At 45.3% G+C, this 15,125-nt stretch overlaps 1 protein-coding gene across 1 annotated transcript in view; it reads left to right on the forward strand.

Moving 5' to 3' along the window:
- Positions 1-5,095: 5,095 nt before the first annotated feature.
- LOC311239608 (interleukin-1 receptor accessory protein-like 1-B) overlaps positions 5,096-15,125 on the forward strand; it is a gene marked incomplete at both ends in the record, with an annotated part of 90,804 nt that continues 80,774 nt past the window's right edge. Inside the window, one exon of the mRNA XM_084327982.1 lies at positions 5,096-5,228. Within this exon, the coding sequence (XP_084184108.1) occupies positions 5,096-5,228 (133 nt within the window). The remainder of the gene's footprint in view (positions 5,229-15,125) is intronic.

Below are 15,125 nucleotides of genomic sequence, written 5' to 3' on the forward strand. Positions count from 1 at the left end.
AGAGCGTGTGAGAGAATGAAAGTTGAGTTTACTCAGGGATGTTGTTGGTCCCTGCGTTCTCTCTCTCTCTCTCTCTCTCTCTCTCTCTCTCTCTCTCTCTCTCTCTCTCTCTCTCTCTCTCCCTCTCAATTCAATTCAATTCTATTCAATTTCAATTCAAATGTGCTTTATTGACATGGGAAACATACGTTACATTGCCAAAGCCAAACAAAACAAAACAATCAAACAGAGAAAACAAAATAACTCAGTACATTACAGACGGAATTTCTTGTACAGTCTTTATGGTGGTTGCATTCCGCTGGATGTTCTTTTCTTGTCACAGCGGCTCACAAATCTTGCTGCTGTGTTTGCACATTCTTGTATTTCTCCCCAGTAGGTATGGGAGTTTTGAGTTATTGTCCATGTTTTCAAAGTCTCTTTGGGTGTTTGCAATTTGTGGGAAGTATATGTCTCTGATGTCTTGGTATAGTGGGCAGGTTGAAGTATATGTCTCTGATGTCTTGGTATAGTGGGCAGGTTGAAGTATATGTCTCTGATGTCTTGGTATAGTGGGCAGGTTGAAGTATATGTCTCTGATGTCTTGGTATAGTGGGCAGGTTGAAGTATATGTCTCTGATGTCTTGGTATAGTGGGCAGGTTGAAGTATATGTCTCTGATGTCTTGGTATAGTGGGCAGGTTGAAGTATATGTCTCTGATGTCTTGGTATAGTGGGCAGGTTGAAGTATATGTCTCTGATGTCTTGGTATAGTGGGCAGGTTGAAGTATATGTCTCTGATGTCTTGGTATAGTGGGCAGGTTGAAGTATATGTCTCTGATGTCTTGGTATAGTGGGCAGGTTGAAGTATATGTCTCTGATGTCTTGGTATAGTGGGCAGGTTGAAGTATATGTCTCTGATGTCTTGGTATAGTGGGCAGGTTGAAGTATATGTCTCTGATGTCTTGGTATAGTGGGCAGGTTGAAGTATATGTCTCTGATGTCTTGGTATAGTGAGCAGGTTGAAGTATCTGTCTCTGATGTCTTGGTATAGTGGGCAGGTTGAAGTATATGTCTCTGATGTCTTGGTATAGCGGGCAGGTTGAAGTTTATGTCTCTGATGTCATGGTATAGTGGGCAGGTTGAAGTATATGTCTCTGATGTCTTGGTATAGTGGGCAGGTTGAAGTATATGTCTCTGATGTCTTGGTATAGTGGGCAGGTTGTTAAGAAGTGGAGCTCGGGTTCCACCTCATCTTGTGTGCAGTGGGTGCACAGTCTGTCTTCTCTTGGGAGCCAGGTCTGCCTATGGCGGCCTTTCTCGATGGCTAGGCTGTGCTCGCTGAGTCTGTACCTAGTCAAGGATCTTCTTAGTTTTGGGTTCAGTCACAGTGCTCAGGTATTCTGCCACTGTGTACTCTCTGTTTAGGGCCAAATAGCATTTCAATTTGCTCTGGTTTGGGTTGTTTCTTTCCAATGTGTCAGATAGTTTTCTTTTTTGTTTTCTTATAATTTGATTTAGTCCTCCCGGCCACTGCCACTAAGCCTCTTCAACTCATTCAAAACGCAGCGGGCCCGCCTGATCTCAAACCTACCGAAGTCGGCCCATGTCACCCCACTTCCTTAGGGACCTGCACTGGCTCCCCATTGCTGCACGAATCCGCTTCAAGGCCCTCGACCTAGCATACCGTGCGGCAAAGGGAACCGCTCCCGCCTACCTCCGGTCAATGGTCTCTAACTACACACCCTCAAGACCCCTACGCTCTGCATCTTCTGGCCGCCTCAGACCTACTCCTATCCAAGCTCCCGGAGGGTCATCAAAGAGAAGTCGCCTATTCTCAGTCCTTGCCCCACAATGGTGGAATGAACTACCCACCCCAGTTAGGACAGCCGAAACACGTCCAATCTTTCGCCGCCGACTAAAGACGCACTTCTTCAACCATTATCTGAATAAAAAAAAAGAAAAAAGAAAAAGAAAAAAAAATCTAACCCTAACTAACCATACTGTCATGCACTTGTCCTAATAAACTAACCTACACTGTAGCACTCAACACTTTGATGAACATTGTTACTCAGCTGATAGAGTTGTGCCCTTCCTGATGGCTTGTCGTACAGAACTTGTAAGTCGCTTTGGATAAAAGCGTCAGCTAAATGACTAAATGTAAATGTAAATGTAGTCCAGTGTGGTTTCTGTCTGGTGGCTCTGCTTGTGTTTGTGAGCAGAGTCCCAGAACCATCTGGCTGAGTGGCATCTATCGAGGGTCTCTCTGTGGGTGAGGGCTATGTTGTGGAGTGTGTCTGGGTCGCTTTCTTTTAGGTGATTGTGGAATTTGAATGCTCTTTTTTGAATTTTGATGATTAGTGGGTATCTTCCTAGTTCTGCTCTGCATGCATTATTTGGTGTTTTCCGTTGGGTGCTGAGAATGGATTTGCAAAATTCTGCATGCAGAGTCTCAGTTGGGTGGTTTGTCCCATTTGGTGAAGTCTTGGTTTGCAAGTGGGCCCCAGACTTCACAACCCTCTCTCTATCTCTCTCTCTCTCTCTCTCTCTCTCTCTCTCTCTCTCTCTCTCTCTCTCTCTCTCTCTCTCTCTCTCTCTCTCTCTCTCTCTCTCTCTCTCGCTCTCTTCTTGTCTCTCTTTCCTGTCTCTCTCCTCTCTCTCTCATCTCCTCTATCTCTTCTCTCTCTCTCTTCTCTCTCTCTTGTCTCTCTCCTCTCTCTCCTCTCTCTCATCTATCTCTCTTGTCTCTCTCTCTATTCTCTTGTCTCTCTTTCCTGTCTCTCTCCTCTCTCTCTTGTCTCTCTCCTCTCTCTCCTCATTTCTCTCTCTTGTCCTCTCTCCTCTCTCTTCTCTCTCTCTCTTGTCTCTCTCTTTGTCTCTCTCCTCTCCTATCCCTCTCTTATCTTTCTCTCTCTCTGTCGTGGTCTGAGATCATTCGTTGGGAGTTGTTCATTGTGTTTCGACTTGATAAACACAAAGTTCTCGACTCTCTCACTCCAGTCTAATGAAAACCATGCAGAGACGGTGCTGAAGGCACACAAGCGCTGTATATTTAGTTATACATTTAGTTATACATTTAGTTATACATTTAGTTATATATTTAGTTATACATTTAGTTATATATTTAGTTATACATTTAGTTATATATTTAGTTATACATTTAGTTATACATTTAGTTATATATTTAGTTATACATTTTGTTATACATTTAGTTATATATTTAGTTATACATTTAGTTATATATTTAGTTATACATTTAGTTATACATTTAGTTATATATTTAGTTATATATTTAGTTATACATTTTGTTATACATTTAGTTATACATTTAGTTATATATTTAGTTATATATTTAGTTATAATATTAATAATAATAATCCATTCTATTTATAAGGCGCCTTTCAAGGCACTCAAGGTCGCTGTACAACAATTTAAAAACAGTTAAATTCACAATCACAATCCATTAAAATATAAAAAATAAAAAATATAAAATCAGACAAAATAAAATCAGACATACGCCTGCCTAAACAGGTGGGGTTTGAGGTGGGTTTTAAATGGAATGATGGAGTCAATGTTCCTGATGTCGGGGGGGAGGGAGTTCCAGAGGCGGGGGGCAGAGCAGCTGAAGGCTCTTGACCCCATGGTGGACAGACGGGCTGGGGGGACGGTCAGGTTGATGGAGGAGGCAGACCTGAGGGACCGGGTGGGAATGTTGATGTGAAGGAGGTCGGACAGGTATGGAGGGGCGAGGTTGTGAATGGCCTTGAATGTGTGGAGGAGGATCTTGTAGTCTATGCTGTGTTTAATGGGAAGCCAGTGGAGTTGGCGTAGGACGGGGGTGATGTGACTGATGACGGGCAGCAGCGTTCTGGACCAGTTGGAGCTTATGGAGGAGTTTGTGGGGGAGACCAAAGAGAAGGGAGTTGCAGTAATCTAAGCGGGAAGTGACGAGGGAGTGGAGCAGGATTGTGGCGCTGTTGGGGGTGAGTGAAGGGCGGAGGCGGTTGATGTTGCGAAGGTGGAAGTAGGCGGACCGGATGGTGTTGTTGATGTGGGAATGGAATGATGGGGTGCTGTCGAGGACGACACCCAGACTCTTGACCTGGGGGGAGGGGGAAACCAAGGAGTTGTCTATGGTGAGGGTGAAATTTAGTTATGCATTTAGTTATATATTTAGTTATATATTTAGTTATACATTTAGTTATACATTTAGTTATATATTTAGTTATACATTTAGTTATACATTTAGTTATATATTTAGTTATATATTTAGTTATGGCATGTGGACGCCCTCTAGCCCAGGGTTGTCACGGCTACCACACTAAATCAACCAATCGCAACAAGGCTTCCCGTCTCACGGCCACTCTGTCTCCCGTCTCCCTGCGACAGGAAGTCCGGTCAACCTGACGTGCTTCGGGCTAGGCCCTGTTTCCTCCAGATAGAGCCTGTTCATCACACCTAGACTTCCTGTTCATCACACCTAGACTTCCTGTTTCATCACACCTAGACTTCCTGTTCATCACACCTAGACTTCCTGTTCATCACACCTAGACTTCCTGTTCATCACACCTAGACTTCCTGTTCATCACACCTAGACTTCCTGTTTCATCACACTTAGACTTCCTGTTCATCACACCTAGACTTCCTGTTCATCACACCTAGACTTCCTGTTCATCACACCTAGACTTCCTGTTTCATCACACTTAGACTTCCTGTTCATCACACCTAGACTTCCTGTTTCATCACACCTAGACTTCCTGTTTCATCACACCTAGACTTCCTGTTCATCACACCTAGACTTCCTGTTTCATCACACTTAGACTTCCTGTTCATCACACCTAGACTTCCTGTTCATCACACCTAGACTTCCTGTTCATCACACCTAGACTTCCTGTTTCATCACACCTAGACTTCCTGTTTCATCACACCTAGACTTCCTGTTCATCACACCTAGACTTCCTGTTCATCACACCTAGACTTCCTGTTTCATCACACCTAGACTTCCTGTTCATCACACCTAGACTTCCTGTTTCATCACACTTAGACTTCCTGTTTCATCACACTTAGACTTCCTGTTTCATCACACCTAGACTTCCTGTTTGCTCCTGTCTCCCCAACAGGAAGTCCGGTCAACCTGACGTGCCGTGCGTTCTTCGGCTACAGCGGCGACGTGAGTCCACTCATCTACTGGATGAAGGGCGAGAAGTTCATCGAGGACCTGGACGAAGAGCGCGTCCTGGAGACCGACATCAAGTAAGGCCTGTTTCCTGTTTCCTCCAGACAGACTCTGTTCATCACACCTCTTATACTACCATGATAGTTGTTTGAACATTCCATGATGCCTTTGTGGAAATATCATGACACTTAACCCCTAAACCCCTGACTGCTCCTGGGGAGCAGGTCGGCACCTTGCATGGTTGTGAGAGTGAACGGGTGAACGTGTGAGTGAACGGGTGAACGTGTGAGTGAACGGGTGAACGTGTGAGTGAACGGGTGAACGTGTGAGTGAACGGGTGAACGTGAGAGTGAACGGGTGAACGTGTGGGTGAACGTGTGAGTGAACGGGTGAGTGAACGGGTGAACGTGTGAGTGAACGGGTGAATGTGTGAGTGAACGGGTGAGTGAACGGGTGAACGTGTGAGTGAATGGGTGAACGTGTGAGTGAACGGGTGAGTGAACGGGTGAACGTGTGAGTGAACGGGTGAACGGGTGAGTGAACGGGTGAACGTGTGAGTGAACGGGTGAACGTGTGAGTGAACGGGTGAACGTGTGAGTGAACGTGTGAGTGAACGGGTGAACGTGTGAGTGAACGGGTGAACGTGTGAGTGAACGGGTGAACGTGTGAGTGAACGGGTGAGTGAACGGGTGAATGTATGAGTGAACGGGTGAACGTGTGAGTGAACGTGTGAGTGAACGGGTGAACGTGTGAGTGAACGGGTGAGTGAACGGGTGAACGTGTGAGTGAACGGGTGAACGTGTGAGTGAACGGGTGAACGTGTGAGTGAACGGGTGAGTGAACGGGTGAACGTGTGAGTGAACGGGTGAATGTGTGAGTGAACGGGTGAACGTGTGAGTGAACGGGTGAACGTGTGAGTGAACGGGTGAGTGAACGGGTGAACGTGTGAGTGAACGGGTGAACGTGTGAGTGAACGGGTGAACGTGTGAGTGAACGGGTGAACGTGTGAGGCATGGGTTGTAAAGAGCTTTGGATGAAAGCTGTTGCACTTGTGTGTAAGAGTTTGTTTAACCTTTGCACTACCCCACTACCAAAGGGTTAACCCTTTCACCACAACAATACAGAAGGTTAACCCTTTCACTGGCACACGACAAAGGGTTAACCCTTTCACAACCACACTGCAGACGGTTAACCCTTTCACTACCACACTACAGACGGTTAACCGTCTGTAGTGTGGTAGTAAAAGGTTAACCTTTTGTAGTGTGGTAGTGAGAGGGTTAACCGTCTGTAGTGTGGTAGTAAAAGGTTAACCTTTGGTAGTGTGGTAGTGAGAGGGTTAAACCAGGATAATTCAGCAGGCTACCAACCATGACTCACAATAACCAGACCTATCTGTTTAAAGGACACTCATGAATCTTGCATACGGCTGCTCCATTATGCAGGTGTCCATGCATTCTTTATGGTGGTTTCACAGTGCGTATGTGTGTCTGTGTGTGTGTGTGTCTGTGTGTGTGTGTGTGTGTGTGTGTGTGTGTGTGTGTGTGTGTGTGTGTGTGTGTGTGTGTGTGTGTGTTTGCGTGCGTGCGTGCGTGCGTGTGTGTGTGTGTGTGTGTGTGTGTGTGTGTGTGTGTGTGTCTGTGTGCGTGTGTGCGTGCGTGCGTGTGTGTGTGTGTGTGTATGCGTGTCTGTGTGCGTGTGTGTGTGTGTGTGTGTGTGTGTGTGTGTGTGTGTGTGTGTGTGTCTGTGTGCGTGTGTGTGTGCGTGCGTGCGTGTGTACACAGTGTAGGCATCACACCCACCAGGGGCTTTGAAGGATTTACTCTGGTTATCACGTCACATGGATCTGACATTTAGTCGTGCGAGGAGGCGATAGGCTCACCGGGGGGGGGGGGGGGGGGGCCCGTGTCGTGTTAAATATGGAGTGTGGATGGTTGCCAGGGTGACAGAGCGCCCCCACCGATTTCAATGTTAGGCGTGTTACCACGACAACTAAAGAAAAAGTGTCATTTACGAATTTTTAACACGACCGCCTGCCCTGTTTGAATGTTAGTTCGTCTCTGATTGAGCGGCTTAACTATCGTGATCCACCTTAACTATCATGATCTACCTTAACTATCGTGATCCACCTTAACTATCATGATCTACCTTAACTATCATGATCTACCTTAACTATCATGATCTACCTTAAGAAAATTACAAAATTGTCAAACGTGAAAAGATTGTGCTTACTCAAAACACTGCAGTGATGCCATCGCATTGGTTTACGGTCCATGATTTCTATAGCCTGTTTGTATATTATATTTATGGGTTTTAGTATGGTTTGTGAGGTTTGTGACCATGATGTGATGTAATACCTATGATATATATTTGATTTGGGAATAGTTACAGGCAGGAAACGGCAACGTCTATAGTAGAATTGACGTATACGGCCATAACTAAGCCTTTCATGAATTACCCCAGACCGCGATATAACAATACTTATATTCACCACGGTATAACACGGGAACGTATGGATGAACAAATTAATTATTTTTCACATATTGAACGATAGATAGGTGATGGCAAATGGGCCATAGTATTGTATCCATAGCTATAATATAGAATATTATAACAAAGTGACACACTCTTATCTTTTAAAGCGTGGCATTGCTACAACAGGCCCTGTCTAATATCTGGCAGTCGATGAGTTAACCATGCAGGGTCGAGGGCAGAGTCCTCTGTCTGTCAGGATGGTGAAGGTTGTGAGCAAACCACAGTGGATCTAATTTACTGGGGAGGGAAGGAGTGAGGGGATCATTCTCCGTAGACTCGCACAGACATGATGTAAACGCTACGGGTCGAAAATCATTAAGCAAAGTAGCACTTCTTTGGAAAAGATACGAGAGAGCTTCCGAGAGCTGGTAACAGTGTGCTGCCGTCCGGCAGAAATTGAAATAATCTCGTAAAATCTCCTTTTAGCCTCTTCCACCGGAGCCTATTTTCTGAAAATCCGCCTAAAATACATACCTAAGTAAATGGAATATTGCTCCACTTCTACAAGGCTAATTTGCATATTGTTGGTGGCACCGTCCAGACCATCCTGACCCGATGCCTTCGTTTGGCTTCAGCCGGTGCATAGAGGCTGCTGCCTCTGAAAGTTGATCGTTTTTTCTCCTCCTTTTTCTGTGATTTTTTCTCTCCCATCTCAATTTTCTTCTTGTGCCAATTCCCCCCTGTCCTGTCCTGATCGTTGCTCGCATGTGCCCCCCACTGGCCGGTCATAGGGAGGATAGAAGCCTTGCATCACATGTCCCCTCCGATACATGCCATAGAGTGCAATTGGTTCAATAACACATTCAATAAATTTTTACCAAATTCGAATTGGTATTTCTGTTTGGATATTTCTTTTTATGGCATAGAAAGCCCGGCGTGCTTTCCCTCTCAGCTCATTGACTGCTTCCTTAAAATGTCCAGTTGAACTTAGCTTTAGTCCTAAATAGGTGTAGTGTGTGCAGTACTCTACATGTTTTGTACCAATTGAGAACTTTGGTAGGACGTCCTGAGATCTGGATCTTTTTTGGAATACCATTACTTTGGTCTTTTTGGGGTTTACTGCCAGGGCCCAGGTCTGACAGTAATGCTCTAGCAGGTCCAGGCTCTGCTGTAGGCCGTCTGCTGTGGGGGACAACACAACCAGGTCATCTGCAAAGAGCAGGCATTTCACTTCCTGATTGTGGAGACTTACACCAGGGGCAGAGGACTTTTCTAGTATATTAGCCAATTCATTAATATAGATATTGAAGAGTGCCGGGCTGAGGTTGCAGCCGTGACGAACGCCTCGCCCTTGGGTAAAGAATTCTGTTTTTTTTTTGCCAATCTTTACGCTGCACATATTACCAGAATACATTGATTTAATAATATCATATGTTTTACACCCTACACCACTCTCTATGACTGTATAGAACAGTCCTGTATGCCAAATAGAGTCAAAAGCCTTTTGGAAGTCAATAAAACAGGCCTCTCTCTCTCTCTTCTCTCTCTCTCTCTCTCTCTCTCCTCTCTCTCTCTCTCTCTCTCTCTCTCTCTCTCTCTCTCTCTCTCTCTCTCTCTCTCTTTCTCTCTCTCTCTCTCTCTCTCTCTCTCTCTCTCTCTCTCTCTCTCTCTCTCTCTCTCTCTCTCTCTCTAAGCATCTCTCTCCCCCTCCTCTCTCTCTCTCCCTCTCTCTAAGCATCTTTCTCTCTCTAAGCATCTTTCTCTCTCTCTCTCTACTCTCTCTCTCTCTCTCTCTCTCTCTCTCTCTCTCTCTAAGCATCTCTCTCCCCCTCTCTCTCTCTCTCCCTCTCTCTAAGCATCTCTCTCCCCCTCTCTCTCTCTCTCCCTCTCTCTAAGCATCTTTCTCTCTCTAAGCATCTCTCTCTCTCTCTCTCTCTCTCTCTCTCTCTCTCTCTCTCTCTCTCTCTCTAAGCATCTCTCTCCCCCTCTCTCTCTCTCTCCCTCTCTCTAAGCATCTTTCTCTCTCTAAGCATCTTTCTCTCTCTCTCTCTCTACTCTCTCTCTCTCTACTCTCTCTCTAAGCATCTTTCTCTCTCTCTCTCTTTCTCTCTCTCTCTAAGCATCTTTCTCTCTCTCTTTCTCTCTCTCTCTCTCTGTGCGCATGCGTGTGTATGGTGGAGCGTGTTTTGAGCAAGGTGCGGAAAGTCTGCGGTGCGAGTGAGTTTCTAACTTTTCAAGTTGTGAATTAGACTGGACTTTATTTGACTGGTTGTGTGCAGTTGGTGGGTTGGTGGCGTTGGTCCGCTGTCCGCTGCCAGTAACATGGATTTAGCCAAACTGACCAGGAAACGGCTTTAAAGTATCGCTGTTGTTTCCATGCTCAGTTGAAGACTGTAGTCTGGCTGTTGCAAAGGAGGTGGAGCTCCAAGTGTTAAGTCTGCGGCGAGGATGAACGGCGGCGTCGTTATCTTTGTAGACGATGTGGTGAAAGCAAATACTGTCATTATCAATGGTCTAGTAATAAATGACACGTTCGTGTCAGTGACGCCGCTTACAATGCCAGCGAAAAAGGTGACATTGGCGAACGTCCCCCCGTTGATAAATGATGAGCTTATCTTGAGCGAACTCGCCAGATATGGAAAAATTGTATCTCCACAAAAAATTTCGTCAGGTTGCAAAGCGCCTGAATTGCAACATGTTGTTTCACACAGACGGCAGACGTTCATAATAATGAACAAACGCGAGGAGGAGCTGGATTTGAATTTTAAAGTGGTAGTAGACAGGTTTGATTATGTTATTTATGCAACAACGCAGAATATTAAATGTTTTGGCTGTGGTAAAGAGGGGCATCTGAGAAAGTCTTGCCCAGGAGAGGGGCCTAGTACTGGGAACATTTCTGGGAAGGACACAACAAAAAATTTATGGTGGTTGAATCGAGAGGGTGGTGGAGAGGCTTCTGAAAAGGCTAATGGAACAGATAGGAGTGATAAAAACGAGGAAGGCACAGGCAAGGCGGGTGAAGCAGTACAAGGAGAAAGTGGTGGGGATGAAAATGAGGGGGGGGGGGTCGTGGTGGAAGAGGAAAATAAGAATGGAGGTGAAAATGGGGTGGATGGTGAAGATGGAATTGATCTGCAGGGACAAGGTGGAGGGGCTTGTGTCAGCAAGGACACTATAATTAACCAGGAGGAAAGTGGACCTCTAGATGGAACAGAGTTAGAGTGGAGAAAGGAGTGGTAGTAGATGTTGACATGGAGGAGGAGGAGAACAAGCTGAAGGTCGTTCGGCAGAAAAGAAAGTCAAAAGTAGACAGTTTGCTCTGAAGTTAAGAAGGCGGATATGAAAAAAGTAATCAGTAGTACACAGAGTACACAAGAGGGTGCAGGGTCGGATGGAAGCTCTGAAGATGATTATGAATGGGGGAGTGATGCATCTTCAGATGCAGAAGCTAAATCTTCCTATGGAATGGGTGAAATGAGAATGTTTTTACACACAACAAAAACAGGATGGGTGTAGAAGTAGGGAAGTTCTTTCCAGATAGGGAGATGTCCATTGAGTCAGCCAGGAAAAATATGAAGTGTAAAGGAGATGGAAGTTTTTCTGCCAAAGAAATATACAGGTTGAGGAAAATTGTACAGAAGGTGAAGCGGGACCTCAAAAAGGAATATGATGGAGTGGACTCAGTATAGTTTTGTTGTTTTGGTTACTTTGTTCACATGGGTGGTTTACTCTTTATTTCTAATGAGCAGTAGTTTTAGAGTGGACACTTTAAATTTGAATGGGGCAAGGGACATGAAGAAAAGAGCTCTTTGCTCCCTGACCTCACTGACTTTCCTACCTCAGGTCCCAGTTTCAGGTATGTCTATCTGTCATCTCAGTGAGGCGCTGTCGGGCATCGCCCAGGAAGCAGAATATGACTTTTTACAACATGACGGGACTGGTGAGCTGTCACTTAGGTCTGAACATTTCAATGTGTCCCGCCACCAGGGCCAGGAGGCTGAAACATCTTTGATCATCAAGTATACTCATATACAGATATGGAGCTGTGTGAAGACTGGGCTTATGGAGGGTTTTCAGCTTCTGGAGGGCGGGTCGGAACACAAGGTCGAGGTCCAGTTCCTGTGGTACGGAACCACGTCCAGCAGAGACAGGAGCGGAGCGTATCTGTTCATGCCCGACGGGAAGGCCACGCCCTACTCCTCCAGTAAACCTCTCATCAGAGTCACCAGGGGGGATGTTTTCTCTGACATCACTTCCTGTTACCAGCACCTCTACCATGTTCAAGGGTTGGAAGGTATGACTGTGGAGCTCACTAACCTAGTAGACATCAGAGGAGAGTTCTACAAGGAGCTGGCCATGAGGATCAGCCCGGACATCAGCAGCAGCAGAGACACGTTCTACACCGACCTCAACGGTTTCCAGATGCGGCCTCGGAGGACGATGGCCAAGCTGCCATTGCAGGCTAACTTCTACCCTACGACCAGCATGGGTTACATCCAGGACTCGAGCTCACGACTCAGCCTGCTCTCTGGGCAGTCCCTGGGGGCTGCCAGTCTCCGCACCGGGGAGCTGGAGGTGATATTGGATCGGTGTCTGAACCAGGATGACAACGGAGGCCTCGGACAGGGAGTCACGGATAACAGACTGACTGCTAGCTCATTCAGACTGCTGGTGGAGAAAAGAGGAGAGAGGGAAGAGGAGGAGAGAGGCGGTCCAGTCAGCTACCCGTCCCTGTTGAGCCATATTACCTCCCTCTATTTAAATCACCCTCTCCTGCCCATGGCTGTCAGTCCAGAGAGCATCTCAGTCCCCCTGCTCTCCTTTCAGCCCCTGGCATCCTCTCTGCCCTGTGATATACACCTGGTGAACCTTAAGAGCATACAAGACGAGGCTGAAGGAGGAGGGCCATCTGATGAGTCTGGCCTAATTCTCCACAGGAAAGGATTTGACTGCAGCCTGCCACACACACACACACACACACACACACACACACACACACACACACACACACACACACACACACACACACACACACACACACACACACACACACACACACACACACACACACAGGCCTGCTGTGTAGCACCACACAGGGAAAGGTGACTCTAGAGACGCTCTTCTCAGAACTGCAGTTCCACAGTGCCTCTCCGGTATCTCTCTCTCTGATGCACCCGGAACCTTGGATCACTTAGAAAGTTTTCCGCAGGGGAAAATTCACATGACAATATAATTCAAATTCAGCATTGTTGTCCCCTATGTGAGCACCAACCATTTATACCAACCTCGGGAATATGGTTAGGTGTTTTGGAGTTTTGCAGTTTAAAAATGTTCATGTTAAAAAAAAAAAATGTATGTAAAGTATTTATTTGATTGTATTGTTGCATCACTTGTAGTATTAGTATATAAATAAAGTTTTTTATAAAATCTCTCTCTCTCTCTCTCTCTCTCCTCGCTGGGAACAATTGAAAAAATAGAGGGTTGAAAATAGACCATAGTCAGGGCCGGACTGGCCATCGGGAGCACCGGGAGTTCTCCCGGTGGCCTGACCTGGACAGATTAAAAAATAAATAAAAAATTATATAATTACATTTTTTTTTTTTTATTATTATTATTATTATAATATTTTTTGCCCACAGTCAGGCCACTGAACTTAGACGCCATTGTTTCTAGTTGCGGCGGTGCGATAGTTAGATAATAGGTGGGTGGGGTGGGGGGAACCATAGATATCTATAGAACACTAGATAGCTTGCCCGCGCTGCCGGCCAATGGAGAGCGACGTCACTGAACCGCCGCCATCTTGCTCCAGTTAGCCTTGAGTGAGAGTGAGTGAGCTGCACAGACAAAAATACTCATAACTCGCTGAAATATTGACGGATTTACAAACGGTTTGGTTTATTACAAGCATTATTAACGTGGCTATGATTCAAGCGGTTTGTAAAAAAAAACATCTTTAAAATTCTTTTTTTTTATAAGTATGCAGTATCATAACTACATCTTTGATGTTTATAGCAAACCAACCCGTTTGTAAATCCGTCAATATTTCAGCGAGTTATGAGTATTTTTGTCTGTGCAGCTCACTCACTCTCACTCAAGGCTAACTGGAGCAAGATGGCGGCGGTTCAGTGACGCTGGTGACTCCGCCTTAAGCTATCTAGTGTTCTATAGATATCTATGGGGGGAACAACCAGGATTTCACTGTCTGCGACAGAGTTGGAGTAGTGTCTGACTCTCCCCCTCTCGCGGAGCATTCTCACACACACACAAATGGAGCCGTGCTGTGATTGGTGAATGTGATTGGTGGAGGCGGGACCAGGCCATACAACTGATTGACAGCGGAGACGGCGAATGGAATGGCAGAGATGGCACTCTCACGAGATAAAGCTGGGAACGAGGTTACACTGAGCCAGGTAGTGAAGTGGGGACTCGGGAGAGAGATAGAGCGAAAGTTTGATGTCAAGATGGACAGTGGAAGAAAGAGAAAGGGTGGATCAGAGAGGGAGAAAGCAAACAAAAGAAAGGCCCTTGCATCAGGAGATGCTGCTAAATCCGGGAACATTTATCAAATGTTTTCTTGCACCAAGCCCAAAGTCAAGGGACCAGCAGGTTAGTCAGTGAGAAAAATAAACACGTGGATGTTAGCTTGATTGATTGATTGATTGATTGATTGATTGATTGATTGATTGAAAAGTGTATTAACAGATTGCAGAATGGGTACAGTACAGTACAGCTCAATACATACAATTGTTTATTTGTTTATTGTTATTCGCACTTACAAATATACATTCTGGAATAAAATAAGTAAAAAGAAGAACAGTTAAAATGTGCAGGAAAGGTCAAAAAACCCAAGGGCTTATAAGCGACCTCCCCTCTTAAACCTATATAGGATAACTACACAAAAACAATCCCTCCCGTCCCCACATTATGCACAAACACATGTGCATATCCCTCTCTCATACACACAGATACATACAATACAGCATTATATATTATATTATAATGTTGGGTAAAAGATTTTAAAATACTTTACACAAATACACATGGATACTATAGACTACAATTGTTAAGGGGATGCAGACCAGAGAAAGACTTTCGTCTTGTTTACATCAGGGTCCCCCATTTTCAATTCATCTAAGACATACATGACATACAGATAGACAGTACTACATCTATACATTTATGACATATCAGATTTGCAAATACAGTACTGTTTGTGATACAAAAGTGTCCAGAAAAAGAGTGTATATACATTTGACGTAGACACTGTACATTGGAGGAGGTTGGGTGGGTGGGGTGGGGTTGGGTGGCTGGGTGGGGGCTGTACATTGGAGGTGGGGGGGGGGGTTGGGTAGGGGGGGACACACATTGTACACTGTACATTGGAATACTGACAAAGCCATACTTGGTAATTTACTGTACAACTAGGTTAGGACATCTGTAGGGGCCAGTTTCGAATTGCAGTCTCCCGTAGGTTTTTTGAAAGTGGGTAGTGATTCACATTC

The sequence above is a fragment of the Notolepis coatsorum genome (assembly GCF_963971535.1).
Source record: "Notolepis coatsorum genome assembly, chromosome: 1".
NCBI classification, from domain to species: Eukaryota; Metazoa; Chordata; class Actinopteri; order Aulopiformes; family Paralepididae; genus Notolepis; species Notolepis coatsorum.